At 40.5% G+C, this 19,764-nt stretch overlaps 2 protein-coding genes across 5 annotated transcripts in view; both read right to left on the bottom strand.

The window, feature by feature from the left end:
- LOC127946211 (catenin delta-2) overlaps positions 1 to 19,764 on the bottom strand; it is a 280,344-nt gene that overhangs the window by 121,507 nt on the left and 139,073 nt on the right. For all 3 annotated transcript variants that reach the window (XM_052542619.1, XM_052542620.1, XM_052542621.1), the window contains 2 exons: positions 6,076 to 6,110; positions 5,224 to 5,340 (listed from right to left, as the gene is read on the bottom strand). In XM_052542619.1, the coding sequence (XP_052398579.1) occupies positions 5,224 to 5,340; positions 6,076 to 6,110 (152 nt within the window). The remainder of the gene's footprint in view (positions 1 to 5,223; positions 5,341 to 6,075; positions 6,111 to 19,764) is intronic.
- Positions 11,439 to 16,533, bottom strand: LOC127946212 (uncharacterized). Of its 2 annotated transcripts, none has more exons than XM_052542622.1 (2): positions 15,005 to 16,533; positions 11,439 to 12,211 (listed from the first exon to the last, which is right to left on the bottom strand). In XM_052542622.1, the coding sequence occupies exons 1-2, from the start codon at positions 16,124 to 16,126 to the stop codon at positions 11,825 to 11,827; spliced, it is 1,509 nt and encodes a 502-aa protein (XP_052398582.1). In that variant the 5' UTR covers positions 16,127 to 16,533; the 3' UTR covers positions 11,439 to 11,824. The 2 variants fall into 2 exon arrangements, with proteins under 2 accessions (XP_052398582.1, XP_052398583.1); XM_052542623.1 differs by having other exon boundaries at positions 11,439 to 11,698.

Here is a 19,764-nt window from a genome sequence, read left to right as displayed (position 1 = left end):
ACTTATATAAATTATACACTCTACAATACATAAATCCCTCTACATAAATGTTAAAACAATGGCATAATAGATAGATGGATGGATAGATAAATCAGAATATTTTAAATATTTGTTTGTTTGTTTAAAATAATATTTTATTTTATTGCAGGAAAGCAGACTAAATTATTTTCTATTACAATATATGAAATAATTTACAGCAATATTTGTCGAATTTGATTACATTTATCAGAGTTATCAATCATTTAATTTATCATTTATCGTTCACGTTATTTTATATATTATATTAAATGATACATTTTATTTAATATAATACTATAATTATTGATAATTTAAAAAAATAATTATACCATGTGTGTCCCTTGAATGTCGAGAATGTCCATTCCTGTCAGATTACACAGATAAACAGCAGTGACCCGACTGCGTGATTCTATCAACAATTCATAGTTTGTCAAGATGCTATCAACCCTCAATGACCTCAGCTTTCAGCAAGCTCATGTTTGGACTACCAGTCTCAATCAGAGATTAGCTGCTCCTGAAACATACAGTTAAAATATATATATATATATATATTTTTCCAACGCATACAAAACACTGTGCCTTTAAAATCAGCTCAAGTAAAAACATCTCAGGTTTCTCAGGAGGAGGATGTTGTCTGCTCTCCTCGTTCTACACAATAATGTATGGCTCCAGTATCAGACAGATCCATCAAGCTGGTCTGGAGAGATAAGAAAATTGGTGCATTATTCGAGTCCATAATAGCCTGCTGCTCTCATTTATGTTCCCATTGATCTGAAAATCCCTGATCAGACTTGAGAAATGCAATGCAGCTTTAGTTAACCAAATGTAGGTTAAGAATGTTGAATTAACAAGAATTAATTGGCAAGCATTGATAACTAAATGACTAACAATCAGGCAATATATCCCTGTCACTCATGCTAATATACAAATGTGGCGTGTTCTCTCTTTTGTATGCATACTGTATGTATGTTTTTGTGCATGTTATATATTTTAGCCTCTTGGGAATCATTCTCTCATTTGAAGCAGTACTGTACGTCTAAAGGGGCTGCAGCTACAGCATCACAACAGTGACTCTAAATATAGCTCCTCACCTAGTGTATGACACTTACACAGCTCTTAAACATCTGACTTTCCCCCATCCTCACTCAAGCCTGCCCAAGAAATTCACAGTGCTCTCATTCAACTCCTTAAAACAGAGTGGTTGGATTTCGTTGGATATATATATATATATATATATATATATATATATATATATATATATATATATATATATATATATATATATATATATATATATGCATTAAAACAATAGTCCACCCAAAAATGAAAATTGTCTTATTTACTCACCCTCATGTAGTTTTAAACCTGTATGACTTAGAATGTCAGAACAGTTTTGATTCCCATTGACTTGCATTGTATGAATTTAAAAAAATACAATAGAAGTCCATGTGAAACTATTTTTGGAACACTAAAATATCTTATTTTGTGTTTAATAGAAAAGAAAAGAAAAGAAATTCATACAGTTTTGGAACAACATAAGGAGGAGTAAATGAGTATGGAGCAAATAATACAGAAATACCCCTTTTATCCCTATTAACAAAATAAATAAAAAAAATATTAAAGAGAAAAACAACAACAACAACAACAAAAAAACTCCTCTTAATTTAATTATTTAATTATTGTGCCTTGTTTACTAATTAAGCAATGCTTAAATTAAGATGAATTTTAATTTTTTATTTAAGGCAATATGCCATTTGTTTAATAATTATACCAATGTTTAATTAATTTTTTAATAAAAGAGTGTGCCTAACAGCATGTTCACTGTGATACTGGATTCCACTGGTAAAACAATTATGATTTAGGAATGTGCATCATTTTTCTCCAAACTAAATTTTAGTTAACACAACAATAACATTATGAATTAGTATATTATATAGTTATCTTGAAAATATGAGCAGCATAAGTACATAATAAACACTTTGCATTTTGTTTAAAATGTCCGTAAAATAATCAATGGTTAACTGACTGGGAAATCTGTGCCTAGCAAGACCATCCTTAGCCAAATTCACCCCAAAAATTTAATAACTGAATAAATAGATGCAGGGAAGTTTGATTAATTACCGTTGTGTCATTCGCCATGGTGCAAGAAGGTGTTTGACAGCATTTCAGGTAATGCCAGACTGTTAAATTAACCAATGGATTGAATAAAACTTATAGAAAATAGAAATATATAATCCCATCACAGAAGAGCATGGACTGTTCTATAAGAGACTTCATTTTTTGCTACCTATATAATGAAATATTTCATGAGGGATCTATTTTGTTTATGTTCTTTTACAAAACTCACAAGAGTTGAATCATTGTGCTGCTTTGACTCAGTATATGAGAAAAAGGGGCGACATGGATATATAATATAATCATATGGAAAGAAATAAAAGGCTGACATTACACATAGCAGACACTGAGACACCGATGCCTTCAAGACATCAATCTTTTTCTTATTCCTGTATGCTTAGATCACTAATGCATTCTGAACAAGTCAGGGACAAGCTCCATTCAAAGAATAAAGCCTTTGGATCACAGAGGCCAATGTCTGTTGGCTATCAGATAATATACGGAAAAGCGTGTCCACATCAGACACCTCCGCAGCGCTCCAGCTACGTTATCTCGACTCACCTCGCTATCAGATCAATTATTGAAAGCCACTCTGTCCTTAGCGGAATGTTAGAGGCTCACCGTAATTTCAGCCCGTTATAGTAAACATACTTAGTTTCAATACATAATTCATGGACTGTTATGTTCAGCTGTGGTATTCTAACGCCTGAAGCCCGGAGAATGTTGTGGAAGGGATGTCTAGTTGGCAAAGGCGTTATCTGTTTGGATTATTTCAATTTAAAGATGGAATTGGACTGCAAAAACCTGTGGCACTTTTCTCTTCTCACCGACCTTAACAGAAAATGCAAAGTCAATAACTTATTTAAAAGGAACTTTGACCTCTGAAAAAAAGATCAATGACATTCTACTTTCTGGGAGGAGATTAAGACGGTAAAGTAACGTATCCTTTCATAAAACAGCTTAAGCCTATGTGTTGTTAATCTCTGCCAAAAAAAAAAAAAAAAAAAAAAAGAGGAAGAGAAAAGGTGAAATGCGGGAAGGGGTGGTAAAGTTACAATTCATCACAGAAAAAAACAAGTTGACATTCAGAGATTTATGAATTCTAGTTAATTTTGCACAGGTAACATACATCATCATCATCTACTGTATAATCTTATTTTTAATAAAAAAAATAAAAAAAATACGGACTGTGGAATTATTTTTTTTTTTTAAATAAAAACATGTACATAAACATTGTAAATAAAACATACCATTTCAGACTTGATTTCAAAATGTCTTGTAATGTGTTACTTGCTGTTTCTTTGTAATTATTTGTAAAATTTACAAACAATTTCTGAGTGAAAGTTGTTTGAGAAGTAAATCATACACTGTACAAAAAGATTGCTGCAATTAATTATAACAACTTAAAATTCATTATTAGAATAAAGTAATAATGTTTTGTGTCAAGTTGTTTAAGTTCAACTTAAAATTATACATTTAGTTAACTTTGGTTTAATTAACTATTAATTATTTAATTTAATTTAATTATGTTATCTCAACAATTTTGAAGTTGTTATAACTAATTGCAGTAGCATTTTTTTACAGTGTTCTACATTATTATTATTATTATTATTCAAGCTTGGGGAAAAAACTAAATTTGAATTTCAAAGTTTTTTTTTTTTTTTTTTAAATTACATTTTTGTACTAAAACCTGGAAAATTGCCACAAGCTACATTTTACTGACAGGGAAAGCAAAACATGAAAAAGAATTCACTGAAAAACTTCTTTCATCATTTACTCACTCTGACTATTTACAGTACATTCATTTTTTTCCCCAAAAGGATATATTTTTAATAATGGTGGGGTCCAAACAATGCTGGATTTCCAGTGTTTAAATATATTCTAAAGTGTTCGGCAAAATAAATTAAGTCAAACAAGTTAATAATGAGGGTGAATAGTTGTCAGACTTTCCATCTCTTTATTGGGTTTTATTTGCATATAATGGAGAGTTATTTGCCCACAACAGACCACAATTCTAAGTATATTTATAACAACAGACTTCTGTTTGTTCTGGCACACACCTTCCAGTTCTGCTGTCTTAATTTAACATGGCATGCAGCCAGATGTAGTTTCACAAAAATGACAAAAATAAATTTTATTACCATCCCTAAATAAAATGCTTTGGGTGCAATGCTCAGCATAACAGGCAGCTTAATTATCAGAACTGACATAATAAAAGCAACGTACATAACATTAATCTTGACAGATGTTCTCAGTTATGTTCAAACTGCAGATACAAAGTGAGACAAACGGTTGCCTTTTACAATTATAGATGTGAAAAAAGGCTGTTTCCTGACTTTCAATGTGTCAAGAAGATATTGTTAAAATTGCTGCACATTATTCAGCTACCTAGTATTCAGTATATGTATGAACTGATTATTACATGATATATTATATTATATTTTGCATGTTAGCATGTTTTTGCATCAGTACATTAGATTGCTCAATAAGCATGTGAAAAGCTTCCAAAATTCATTTATGCAGAAAAAAATATTACTCCGTTCACAATTTTCAAGCTTTAATAAGCCACACACATTATGTCTGACAACATATTTGAAATATATGTTGCACCTTGTAAGAGGGAAGAACAAAGACATTTTTTTCAAACATAATTAGAACAACTGTGCCATTTTTGAGATTAGAAATGTTGTGCAATTGTGTACAGAGTCAACATTCTCCTTTTTTGTTTGCCTAAAGGCTTCGTCTGGAAAAACTTTCATGTTATTGCAATAACTAGCATTAAATTCCTTGATGCACCAGTTACCATATACACTGTCAGTGTTACAGCTGCTGTTTAGGAACCCGCCCACTGAACACACACACAATGTCCTTTTGAATGAACGTAAACATCAAAAGAGTGACTCTCAGACAGACCGTCAAGTTTAAATCAATGGTGAAAATATTTTCGCTAATTGGTAGGATTAGGATTTTGTTTCTTTAATGGACAAAACACTAACATAAAGCAAACCCAGGAGTTACTACTACTACTACAACACACACACATACACACACACAAAAGCATGAATAAGCAATTGTGATGGATATACTCACTATCAGCTGTGGTGTATTCTTGATGATCCAAGATCCCAGACTCCTGTAGGGAGCGGATACATGAGTCCACCAGTTCCAGACCTGTGTTTAGTTCCTCCTCAATATCTTTCTGTCCATCTGGAATAAACAGAGAGGAGGTCAATCACTTGTACACTACAAACACTTCCTGAAGCCTCATTCGTCAGACTTGGGCTCTGACCTCTTGACCTTTTCCCATCACTTGCTCACTAAGCATCCAAACAGGCTGAGATTGAACTTAATTGGCTGTTAGGATGACGCTGTTAATCGGCGTGCTGCTTGCTCTGTGTCAGAACTGACTGCTAAATCTTCCCAGGTCAGTCTGGTGTACGTTGCCAAGGGATAAAGGGTTACACAAGCTCCCCGAGACATAAGATTAACCTCTCAACTGGAGTAGCACCCATACGGCCAGAGAGCAGGATGCTAAGCTGGGATTCATCACTCTTTAGACACATGAGAGTGAATCAGCCTCGCTTTTTTTGGGTTAAACACGATTAAAGCAAGCACACTAGAGCTGCAACAGCGAATCAAATAAATAAACTGATAAAATTTGGAAATGAAAATAGTCAACAATTAATTTTTAAATTAATCATAATTAATAATATATACTATAAATGCTGTTTAAAAAAACTGTATAATGCAAAGTATATATTTTAAAATGTTTGAATTCTTCTATCCAGACCAATAATGTGTGTAAAACACATTTTTATGTGAAAAGTCATAAAGATAATGCAAATATCCTACATGCTGCAGCCCTACTAATTCAGTGTAGTTATGAAATCTACATAAAAAAAAGGAAAAGTTCAAGAATCATTACAAAATTATGACAATTACCTTGGGTGTTCCAGCGATACTGCTCATCTCCTGAACTGCAAATAAGAAAAATAAGTTGGAGTCACTCTTAAAATCATATTTCACACGCTATGCATGTAATGAATACTGTACATAGCAGTAAATCCTGCTGAAACAAATACTAATACATCCTTCATTCATTTAACACATTCAATTATTATTTTGTCTTTTTAGTTTAAATAGATATTAAGCTGCAAGCGCAAGCTCTGTTAGAAAGACTCTAATGCAAAATCATTCATTCATATTAATAGATCTGGCCAATCAGTGCTTGACACCTGGAGTATATAAGCACTGAATTTTCTTTCATTTTGCAGTCGATGACACTGACTTTCCCCTCCATCTTCCCCACCACCACCAAGTTGGCCCTGTCTATACCCACCTTCATTTTCAGGCAGGATCCACCGAATCTGCATCCCCATGATTAGGATTAAAGAAGGAGCCTATGCTAAATAACTTTTCTATACAACTATTCATGAATCATTGTACCTCACTACCATCTGTTAATATTTTACTGAATAAATAAATCCCATCCAAATGTTCATCTTCCCTCTGAGTCTTTCTGATTAGATCTACTTGCTTTGTGTTTTAGTCTCATCTACTCTCTTCACAGCATGAACTGGGGCAGACATAATTTATAATGTTGCATTTCTAACGCTTGCTAATTTTATTTTCATGTTGCTCAAGATGTTAACATTTAGAAACTGGTCTTGTGACATTAAGAGTTTTGTTCCCATATTAAAATAATCTTTCAGATATGTTGATGTCTGTGTGTGGCATTTTAAGGTATTGTTTTTTTTTTTGCCTCATGAGTATTCATGTGATATTATTAATACATTTGAACACCTCAATCCCCATGACATTTTCTCATAGAAAACAAGCCATATACTGTACAAACATGCAAATAAAGGGAACAATTTGCATAGACTCAAAAGCCATTCAAACAATTACTTTCATTTCTAAGTTCACTTTTACAGGGTAAATACTGTGTGATGCATAGTTTTAATGCTTTTCTCTCTGCCTGATATAGTAGAATTGAGATGTAAGAGTATAATTGCGAAGCCCCAACATCTCTCGTCTCATAACAACCCAACATCGCTGGCAGGAAAAATACAGCAGGCTGGGGTGAACTGAGGGTGCCACTTCACACAAATGCAGATGTATTTTCCTGCTCTCCCAGATCTCAGATCAAAGGTTAACCGGGATACCGCTTCCCACCCTTTAGACCATCATTATTATAAAGATTTCCTATTTATACTTAGAAAGAATACAAATGACTTCGTACAGGCACATGGTGGGAATGAGACTGGTGCAGAATATTGGATTTCCTGGACTGTGATCGATGCTGCCGGTGCCTGGCTGGGCCAGAGGTTGAGGGAAAAAAAGAGAGAAAGAGAGAGAATAGGGATGGGGTTGGCTAAAATCAGCTCTGCTGTGGTTGACTGCCCATCTACTGTATAGGCGCCTTCAGGCATAGCATGCTGTGACCCATGATCCTCTGCTGTGGCAGCCTGACAAACTGTTAGAGGGCTTCCTGCATCGAAAAAAGTCTATTTATCAGCAGTAGATCGTTGCACTAGGCGTCATGGAAAAACCTCTGTGTGTTTACCAGCAAAACGTCCTACCCCTACGGAAAACTCTTTTGCTGCCCACTGCTGTCCCGCATCATCAGACAATCATTGTCTGATGATGGGGGACTGCATGGGAGTCATGCAGTTATCCTGCGGCTGCATCGAACAGCAGGCATTGGGAATATTTACCTAAAAAAGTGGAAACGACTGGGTTGACATTGGAGTGATGGGAGATATTTACAGCAAGTGTCCTTGTTCAAGAACCAAGAGGGTCGAGCTATAAACTATAAACAGGAAGACGACGTCTGGGTCATTTCTGAATCTGAATGCAGAAGAACCTGCATGGTCACAGAAGGCGATGTAGCAGGATTATCCCATTTGATTATGCATGAGAACATTTATTTATGCTGGGAAATACAAAAAAGGATACACTGAGGTGATGAAGAAGAACTTTTTATGTTTGCAGTGAATCTAGGAGCAAATAAATAAAAGATCACATGGAGTGAAGTGAGGGAACTCAGAGTTGTTTTTGTTGTTCTCTAATTTTCATAATAGAAAAACAGCAAACAACAAATTTTCATGATGTTCCGTTCTGTTAACTGTTCTGTTAATTGTTCATTTTATATGATACTGTACTAAAATATTCTTCATAGTGATGCCACTGATATTTAAAGTTATTAATTGTTTTCATGCAGTGGCCAGTAATTGATTAAAGGGGACATTGGATGCAAAATTCACTTTTACATGGTTTTGCATAAACAGGTGCTGGTCATATACTGTAATTAGAATATCATCAAAAAGTTGATTTATGTCACTAAGTCCATTCAAAAAGCGAAACTTGTATATTATATTAATTCATTACACACAGACTGATATATTTCAAATGTTTATTTCTTTAAATTTTGATGATTATAATGATTATAATCCCAAATTCAGTATCTCTAATTTGAATATTACTTAAGACCAATACAAAGAAAGGATTTTTAGAAATCTTGGCCAACTGAAAAGTATGAAAATTAAAGGTATGAGCATGTACAGCACTCAATACTTAGTTGGGGCTCCTTTTTCCTGAATTACTGCAGCAATGTGGCGTGGCATGGAGTCGATCAGTCTGTGGCACTGCTCAGGTGTTATGAGAGCCCAGGTTGCTTTGATATTGGCCTCCAGCTCTTCTGCATTGTTGGATCTGGTATATTGCATCTTCCTCTTCACAATACCCCATAGATTTTCTATGGGGTTAAGGTCAGGCGAGTTTGCTGGCCAATTAAGAACATGGATACCATGGTCCTTAAACCATGTACTGGTAGCTTTGGCACTGTGTGCAGGGGTCAAGTCCTGTTGGAAAATTAAATCTGCATCTCCATAAAGTTAGTCAGCAGCAGGAAGCTAGCCTGACTACGTCAGACTTCCTACTTGCACTCAATTTCATTTCGCTTCTGTACTCAGTCTGATACAGCGTCAGAGCTTTCTGTTTGCCACCGGTCTGAAAACAGCCGGGCCAATCAACGAGCAGAGAGCGGGCTGAGAGCCGTGACGTAGATGCTAAGCACCGAGTTTTAAATTGTAGGTTAGAGAAATCGAAAACCGAAACGACCGCGGAAATGGGAAACGAGACACGGGATGCAATTCGCTGTGTTATGGAGAACATTCAACTCTTTTTCAAACTGAAGCCAGAACAAGAAGAGTGTTTAACAACAGGTTTACAGTGGAAATTCAATCACAGATTTGAGTTCGATGCATGATGTCTGTGCTTCGATGGGGCTGTACAGGCGCATAACATACGTTATAACTAAACGTATCTGATTGGCTTACGGGTAACCAATGATTTTAAACTTCAGACAAGCGCCCACTAGCGAGAGAGAAAACACTTCTCTATTATGCCATTCCAGACTCTGTCTACGAAGCAAAGTGAAGTAGCAGAGTCTGGTATTACCAGGCTAGCAGGAAGCATGAAGTGCTCTAAAACTTCCTGGTATACGGCTGCGTTGACCTTGGACCTCAGAAAACACAGTGGACCAACACCAGCAGATGACATGGCAACCCAAACCAACACTGACTGTGTAAACTTCACACTGGACCTCAAGCGACGTGGATTGTGTGCCTCTCCTCTCTTCCTCCAGACTCTGGGACCCTGATTTTCAAAGGAAATGCAAAATTTACTTTCATCAGAGCACATAACTTTGGACTACTCAGCTTCAGTCCAGTCCTTTTTGAAGCGAGACGCTTCTGATGCTGTCTGTTGTTCAAGAGTGGCTTGACACAAGGAATGCGACAGCTGAAACCCATGTCTTTCATACGTCTGTGCGTAGTGGTTCTTGAAGCACTGACTCCAGCTGCAGTCCACTCTTTGTGAATCTCCACAACATTTTTGAATGGATTTTGTTTCACAGTCTTCTCCAGGGTGCGGTTATCCCTATTGCTTGTACACTTTTTTTCTACCACATCTTTTCCTTCCCTTCGCCTCTCTATTAATATGCTTGGACAGAGAGTTCTGTGAACAGCCAGCCTCTTTTGCAATGACCTTTTTATGTTTTGCCCTCCTTGTGCAAGGTGTCAGTCTTTTGAACAACTGTCAAGTCGGCAGTTCCCCATGATTGTGTAGCCTACAGAACTAGACTGAGAGACCATTTAAAGCCTTTGCAGGTGTTTTGAGTTAATTAGCTGATTAGAGTGTGGCACCAGGAGTCTTCAATATTGAACCTTTTCACAATATTCAAATTATCTGAGATACTGAATTTGGGATTTTACTTAGTTGTCTGTTATAATCATCAAAATTTAAAAAAATGAACATTTGAAATATATCAGTCTGTGTGTAATGAATTAATATTAATTAATATAAAATATTAAATAATTAAATATATTAATTAAAATGTAAAATAAAAACATAAACAATAATCAAGTCTAAATAATCAAGTCATTTTAATTTTCTGAGCAATATGATGTCATATGGCTCAAGCCCCATCCTCGGCAGCTGACAGACTGTCCCGTATTAGCATATTTCTACCCTCAACCCGTTACATGCTGTCTTCCATTTTCTCTGCGCTCGAGCAGCTGTAGTGACAACAATGTCTTGTAAGCAATGCAGGTGTTTTGTAGTTGGATGTAAAAGTGAACATCTTCATTTTCTCCTGACATCAGAGACACTGAGGACGAAGTGGATTAATTTTGTTTTGTTTTGGCATTTTTGCCACTGAATACACCTAAATTAGTTTATGTCTGCAGAAACCATTTTACTCTAGGCAGACTTCAAGGCAAAAAGTTCAAACTCAAGGATGGATCAGAATCCAATCTTCGTGATCCAGCTGCACCTCCAGACTTTATATTTTTTAGGATATTTTGCAAATCTCCTTTCCTCTTCCATGGTAGAGAGGTGTGGCATGAGCAGAGCTCATTAGCATTTAAAGAGACTCACAACTGCATTCTCGGAAAACACGGGGTTTGTGAACAGGCAACTAGTTGACTATCATGTCATAAAGAGTGAGCAAGAACTGCCCCAGTGCACAAACGTGTGTTTATCAAGTGTTCTGTGTTTTCATGTGTGATTTCAGTAACTTACAGTGACGGAGAAATGAGCCATGTGTCATCTGAAAGTTTTAGATCCAGTCTTCACCGGAGCCGCTCCAGTCAGTTTTATGTTCTGCGCGCGTCTCAGATACTCCACACTCCACCCAAATATAAAAGCCATTTATTTGACCCTCTAACTCAAGCACTTTCTATTCTATTTTAATTCTACTTTATCTATTTATCTTCATTTTCATGAAAAAACACTAGTGTAATGAAGGTTCAATCAGAGTAGAGGAAGGAGACCAGAGTCGGCGTACGGGGCTCGTGAGAGGCTTTATTCCAAAACCAAAACAAAACAAATAAACAAACAAACAAGCGCGGCAGGTGCGCGCACTTTCTAACAGCACTTCGGCCACGGATACTGCGTCTGGTTTGCTCGATCGCTCTCCAGCTTCCTGCGCTCACGAGTCCCCGTCTCTCTCTCCTTTCGCCGGCTGTCGCGCTCCTTAAATGCGAGTTCCCCACGCCAATCACTGAAACGAGATCCAGGTGTTACTTGTTTCTCACCTGAACCACTTATCGCCGCTCGTCTCTTCACTCGCTCTCCCGTTGCAGACTTCGCTAAACCACGCCTCCGCCACATACCCCCACCGCCCGACTCAGGCCGGGGAGCCATCCGGCCTGCAGCCCCCCCCCCCATTCCTGGAGAGGAAATCGGCCACAGCCATCTGCGCCCCCGGCCTGTGAATCACCTTGAACTTAAATGGCTGTAAAGCTAGATACCAACGGGTGATTCGCGCGTTGGTATCCTTCATGCGGTGGAGCCACTGGAGGGGCGCGTGGTCCGAGCAGAGGGTGAACTCCCGTCCCAGGAGGTAGTAACGAAGGGTGAGAACCGCCCACCTGATGGCCAAACACTCCTTCTCTATGGTGCTGTACTTAGTCTCTCTCTTGGAGAGCTTCCGACTAATGTACAGCACCGGGCGGTCTTCCCCCCCCACCTCCTGGGACAGGACCGCGCCCAGCCCCCTGTCCGATGCGTCGGTCTGCAAAAAAAAGGGGAGAGCAAAGTTAGGAGAGTGCAGGAGCGGCCCGCCACACAGGGCCGCTTTAACTCGGGTAAAGGCCCGTTGGCACGGCTCCGTCCACTGGACCGTATCTGGTACCTCCTTTTTAGTGAGGTCAGTCAACGGGCTGGTGAGGTCCGAATAATGAGGAATAAACCTCCTGTAATATCCCGCCAGCCCCAAGAACTGCCTCACCTCCTTTTTGGTCTTGGGCCTGGGACAGGTTGCAATTGCTGCCGTCTTATCAATTTGGGGACGCACCTGCCCGTGGCCCAAGTGGAAGCCCAGATACTTTACCTCCACCCGCCCAACTGCGCACTTCTTCGGGTTGGCCGTTAGCCCCGCCCGTCTCAGCGCCCTGAGGACCGCCCTCACATGCTCCATATGCCGCTGCCAGTCCCCACTATAGATGATAATATCATCCAGGTAGGCGGCGGCATATGCAGCATGGGGCCGCAGCACTCGATCCATGAGGCGCTGAAACGTAGCCGGGGCCCCGAACAAGCCGAACGGAAGCGTAACAAATTGGTGTAATCCAAACGGCGTGGTGAAGGCGGTCTTTTCTTTGGAAATGGGAGATAAGGGGATCTGCCAATAACCTTTGGTTAAGTCCAATGTCGAATAAAAACGAGCCGTGCCTAACCGATCGAGCAACTCGTCAATCCGCGGCATTGGATAAGCATCAAATTTGGAAATTGCATTCACCCTGCGATAGTCTACACAGAACCGTACCGAGCCGTCCGTTTTGGGCACCAAAACTATCGGGCTCGCCCAATCGCTGTGTGACTCCTCGATTACTCCCATCCCCAGCATAGCCTCTAATTCGGTCTGAACTACCTTTTTTTTGTGTTCAGGCAATCTATATGGCCGGCTGCGAATTACGACTCCCGGCTCTGTCTCAATGTGGTGCTGAATCAGGTCCGTACGGCCGGGTAGGGGCGAAAACACGTCTGCAAATTCTACCTGCAACTGCGCGATGTCAGTGAGCTGCGAGGGCGAGAGGTGGTCCCCTCCTAGAGCCAGTGCGAGGGGTTTTCCTTTAATAATCGCCTCTGGCCCGAGATCATCCTCCCCACTCACTACCGTCGCTAGCAACACTGACTCTTCCCCGCTCCATTTTTTAAGGAGGTTGAGGTGGTAGATTTGCCGTGAGTCGCCTCTATCTGTCCGTATTACCTCATAATTGAGATCTCCTATCCGCCGTGTGACCTCAAATGGTCCTTGCCACTTGGCTAACAATTTGGAGCTAGAGGTTGGCAGTAAAACGAGCACTTTATCTCCCGGTGCAAATTCTCGTAGCTTAGTTCCCCGGTTATATAGCTGGCTTTGTCTGCCCTGGGCCTGAAGCAAATTCTCCATAGAGAGCCGCCCCAGTGTATGGAGTTTTGCGCGCAGGTCCAGGACATATTGAATTTCATTTTTGCTATCCGAGTGTCCGTCCTCCCAAGTTTCTCTCAGGACGTCTAGCACCCCCCTGGGCTGACGTCCATAGAGAAGCTCGAAGGGGGAAAACCCCGTGGAGGCTTGGGGGACTTCGCGCACAGCAAATAAGAGGGGTTCTAGCCAACGGTCCCAATTTTTCGCGTCTTCATGTACGAATTTCCGGATCATGGTTTTTAATGTGCGATTAAACCGTTCGACCAGACCGTTCGTTTGTGGGTGATAGACGCTGGTACGCACCGATTTAATGCCCAATAATCCGTACAATTCGTTTAACGTGCGTGACATAAACGCGGTGCCCTGGTCCGTGAGAATCTCTTTTGGGATTCCCACGCGGGAGATTAAACGAAACAAGGCATCCGCCACACTTTTGGCTGAGATGTTGCGGAGCGCCACTGCTTCTGGATACCGTGTCGCGTAATCCACTAAGACTAACGCGAAACGGTGTCCCCGTGCGGATCGCTCTAACGGCCCGATCAGGTCCATACCAATTCGCTCGAAGGGGACCTGCACTAGAGGAATAGGGCGCAAAGGCGCTTTTGGAACGGCCGGTGGGTTTACCAGCTGACATTCCCGACAAGACGCGCACCACCTGCGCACGTTCTCGTGAATGCCCGGCCAAAAGAATCGGGTCGTTAGACGATTTAGTGTTGCTGCTACTCCTAAGTGCCCTGCCATAGGATTACAATGCGCCGTCCGGAAAAGCATTTCCCGACGGCTCCGCGGTACTAACAGCTGGGTTGTATCTTCATTTGTCTGAGCGTCGTGGGTCACTCGATACAACCTGTCTTTAATAACGGCAAAATACGGGTGGGATAGCGGACGCTCAGGGTGGAGGACCCGCCCATCGATCGAGCGGACCTGCTCGAAGGCATGCTTCAGCGTCTCGTCCTGGGATTGTTCCAGGGGAAAGTCATCGCGGCCGGCAAGGTTTAGCCTCGCCATGCCGCTCGGTTCCCCTGAGACCGCCCCGCTAGGCCCCGGGACAGATTCTCCCACCTGAGCGCTCGCCCCGCCCCCCGGCTGGTTCTTTCCCCCGACGGCACCCGCTGTCAAACACCCTAGTAAATGCTGAAATGCTGGCCAATTCGTCCCCAAAATTAGCGGATGCCGGAGGCGCGGACTAACGGCCACCTCCACACTATGCTTATGGCCCCGAAATTTAATACCTATTGCTTTTAATGGATATTCCCTTATATCCCCGTGCACACACCTCACCTTAACCATGCGGCCCGTATCCAATGCCCCGGATTGTATCAGGCTTTGATGGATGGAGGTCTGGTTACAACCTGAATCCACCAGAGCCTGATAGGTACCCCCCTTAATACTCACGGGTATTTGGTACAGCCCGGCTTGATCGGGGGCAGCCTGCGGGTCGTCCGGGATCCGGACCAGTGTCCCCACCTCCATCATCGGGCACCTGTCCACAAAGTGGCCCGGATCCCCGCAACGCCAGCAGGCTGGCCCGGGTCTCCCCGCTGCCCTAGTGGCGGGAAGTGGCTCAGGGGATTGACGTGGGGAAGCAGCCGGAGTGTCTTCACTCCCCCGTCGCTGGGGAGCGGCCATCCCTCGTGTGGGACCTCGGGCCCCGGCCGCAGGCTCCATCGCCACCCTCCAGCGGGGCGCAGCCCTCGGTGGCCCCACCCAACGGGACCTAGGGAGAGGGAGAGATTTCGGAGTGGGGGGGGAGGGGGAAACAGAGAGAGAGAGAGAGACAGCAGGGAGGGGCTCGCCGACCCCGGAGCACGCCGCCAGCTGATCCTCCGCCAGTTGGATGGCCAGATCCAGCGACGCCGGGCGGTGGCACTGGACCCACTGGGCGGACTTCTTTGGAAGGCGGGAGATGAACTGCTCCAGTACCACCGCGTTGATGATGGATTCGGCATCGCCGTCCCCGGCCAACAGCCATTTGCGGCACGAGTCCCGGAGCTGCTGCGCCAACACAAAGGGTCGGCCCGCCTCGGCCAGCTCCAGTGACCGGAAGCGCTGGCGATGTTGTTCTGGGCTGAGGCCCACCCTCTGGAGGATGGCTCGTCTGAGGTCGGCGTAGACCAGGAGGTTCGGGACGGGTAGTTGTTGGGCCGCCTTCTGGGCCTCCCCCGACAGCAGAGGGATCACCCGTACGGGCCAGCTGTCCACCGGCCACCCACACGCCTCCGCAGTCCGCTCGAACAAGTCAAGGAAAGCCTCCGGGTCGTCAGTGGGTCCCATCTTGGGGAGTGGCATGTGAGGGGGCGGGGCGCTGGGGGAGGCCGACCCCGTCCGAGCCTCCCGGTCCAGCAAGCTCCGGACCAGCTCGCGGTCCTCCTGCTGGGCCCGCATCATCGCCTGGAACCGGTGGTCTTGGTCGGCCCGCAGGTCCAGCAGGGCCTGGTGGTGTTCTTGGTGCAGGCCCGCGAGCGATGATATGATGTCCGCAAATGGCGAGGCTGATGTAGCTGACGGAGTCTGCATGGCGAACGCTCTCCTTCCTCCCGGGTTTCGGCACCAGTGTAATGAAGGTTCAATCAGAGTAGAGGAAGGAGACCAGAGTCGGCGTACGGGGCTCGTGAGAGGCTTTATTCCAAAACCAAAACAAAACAAATAAACAAACAAACAAGCGCGGCAGGTGCGCGCACTTTCTAACAGCACTTCGGCCACGGATACTGCGTCTGGTTTGCTCGATCGCTCTCCAGCTTCCTGCGCTCACGAGTCCCCGTCTCTCTCTCCTTTCGCCGGCTGTCGCGCTCCTTAAATGCGAGTTCCCCACGCCAATCACTGAAACGAGATCCAGGTGTTACTTGTTTCTCACCTGAACCACTTATCGCCGCTCGTCTCTTCACTCGCTCTCCCGTTGCAGACTTCGCTAAACCACGCCTCCGCCACAACTAGCTTGAACGTAGCCTATGTGAACCCCATGAGGACACGGGAAACATTTCCTCTTATGAACTTACCCTTGAGACCAAGCATCTCAAAAATGAAGTATGGGAGAAAGTTCTCAGCTGACAAAATGATTTCTTTTTCAGCTGCTTGTTTATATAGATTTTTCACTTTAAATAATACATGAATCTGGCATCTGAATAATGAAAATGTTGACCTGTTTGAATGGGAAATGGTTCTAATAATCAAAAGCTACTTATATAATCGTGTGCACAAGGAACGAATGAACCCGTGTGAATGCATCTGAAATGAAATGGTGGTGTAATTCAGTAGAAATGTTTCTCTTTTGTCCTGTTGCTTTGTCAACATTTGAGAGAAAATTATGTCAAAGCATAAACCCTGTGCGACAATTTAGATCATTTCTCTTCAGAAAGTCGTTACCCTCTCTTAGAGCCAATCAAATGCAAGGACCGGCGTCAACTGTTGTGTAATGATGATTATTTTACAGCAGGCCAATATTTGAAATAGCCTGTCTCTCAAACACACTTCATCACACCAACAAATCACTTCCACTCCTTATGGCTTGCAGTTTCATTTCCAAGAGGCTTTAACACACAACGAACTCCGTGGCCTAGCAGATTTCAGTTCGAGATGCTGTCACACACCTTCTGTTCAGATGGATGCGCCGGAGCCAGACGCCAGAGAGCAAGGCAGCCAGAACCACCAGCATGATTGAGGAGCCTGCAGACCTGTGACAAGGCTTTTAATTGCAACCTGTTGGCAAGTGCAGACGAGGAACATGGCCAGAGACTAATGCATGCTGGGTTGCATGCAAGGTTGAAAACGAGGTAATGGGTGCATTATTATATTATATAAATTAGGGCTTCATGTTTTTTTGGTGGAAAAAATCATATTGCAGTTAGTTTGCTAAATATTGCTAAATTTGCTAAAAGACAAAAAAGACAAAAAATAAAAATAAAAAAAAATCTAAAACTAGCAAGTGTTTTAGTTAGTTTTATTACTGATAAGATAATAATATTACAGATAAAAAAACAACAACAACCATAACGGCAACAACAACAATAATAAGATACTATTATTTAATATAATACATTTATATTTTAATATTATTTATATTTGAAATGTTTATTATTAAGACTATCAATATTATTATTAATAATAGTACTGATGCAATGCATATAATATTAAATATATTATTATAGGGAATACATGGTCAAATTACTATATTATTATATTAATATAATAATTATATTTGTTATTATTTAATATTATGCTTTATTGAATATTATATACACTTTCTTATCAATAGCAATAATACAAATATATACATAAATGTATAAATTAATAATGCATTTAAAATGTTTATAATTATTAACAATAATCCTAAGATTACAAATATTATTAAAATAAATACAACCAATAATATTGTATTTGAAATATTTATTATTTTTATTATGATTTTGTTATCATGATCATTCTTTTATTCTTAATATATATTTCCAATTTTATATTACAATAATAATATATATTTATATTATTATATACAGTTTTATATACAGTTTATTTGTATTTATTTATTGAAGTTTAATGAATCGCACTAGGCCATCTTACAAATCCGATATTATTTTGTTCATTTGTGCAGCACCAGTACATATGAAGGCTGTTTGTGCCATTCTTTCTCCGTAAATACTTGACACCATAAGTAGTTATTATACGATAGCTTCTGTCATGATGATTTATGACTTTGACCTTTGACCTTTTGACAGGTTGAACTTCCGGTAAACTTATGATGGATGGGCGGAACTTTCCGACTTCAAGGGTTAACCTATGGCCTTCCCACGCATCGATCATGCGTTTTTGACAGAAAGTTTTACCCTATTGACCTGTTAGTTCTAAATCATGGTTTTGACGGCTAGTTTAAACGGAAGATGAAAGACTCCTCACGCATCGATCATGCGGTTTTGACAGAAAGTTTTACCCTATTGACCTGTTAGTTCTAAATTAAAATGGTATATGAAAGACTCCTCACGCATCGATCATGTGGTTTTGACAGAAAGTTTTACCCTATTGACCGTTAGTTTGTTTGAAGTGTGTGCCAGTTGTTTGAACTCTGTGTCAGTTAGCTTGTTTGAAGTTTATCACAGTTATACGGTTATGTGTGTGTGTGTGTGTGTGTGTGTGTGTGTGTGTGTGTGTGGTTATAAGGCTTCTCCCCCTCCCATTACATTTATGAGCGGTGTATAAATGGGGTCGGTGTGTTCTACATTTATATATATATATATATATATATATATATATATATATATATATATATATATATATATATATATATATATATATTTATAAAACATTCTATAATTTATATAATTCTAAAAAATAATTAAAGGTTGAAAAACATTTCAGTTATATAATTTATATAATCTAAAACACATTTTAATTATTTCACATTTATATATATAAAACATTATATAATTTATATAATCTAAAACACATTTTAATTATTTCACATTCATATATAAAACATTATATAATTTATATAATCTAAAACACATTTTAATAATTTCACATTTATATATATGAAACATTATATAATTTATATAATCTAAAACACATTTTAGTTATTTCACATTTATATATACAACATTTTATAATTTATATAATCTAAAACACATTTTAGTTATTTCACATTTATATATAAAACATTCTATAATTTATATAATGTAAAGCGATTTAACCAAGGCTGAAAAAACATTCTGTTCTTTTAAAAAAGGTTATAAATTAAACTGTATAAAAAATATACTGAAACCGACTGTTTCAGATAAACAAGATCCAATGTTTATTTTTTATTTTTTTTAGAGAGCAGAAAGGAGGTATTTTCACATCGCCTTCCTGACCTGCAAGTATTCACAGCGTCTGTGTTTGCACGCCACAGTGCACACTCGTCGGAATTTACTACAAAATCATAATATCTTCAAAGCCATTTTTTTATTAAAACTAACGTATCTCACGCGGGAGTACCATGTTTTTGACAGTTTTCTGACGGTTCACCTATGAATTACGGTGGGCGAGCGGCTAGCATCTCTTGTACCCCTCTCTCTCTCCCTCTCTCTCCCTCTAATGCCTGTGTACACACATTCGTCTCCAAGTCTTATTTTCTTCTTTTAATGAATATAAACACATTATACATTCACAAACAATATAAAACAAAACAT

Source organism: Carassius gibelio, chromosome A24 (assembly GCF_023724105.1).
Source record: "Carassius gibelio isolate Cgi1373 ecotype wild population from Czech Republic chromosome A24, carGib1.2-hapl.c, whole genome shotgun sequence".
Taxonomy (NCBI): domain Eukaryota; kingdom Metazoa; phylum Chordata; class Actinopteri; order Cypriniformes; family Cyprinidae; genus Carassius; species Carassius gibelio.
The sequence above is the reverse complement of the archived record's forward strand: the minus strand, read 5'-3'. Positions and strand labels throughout refer to the sequence as shown.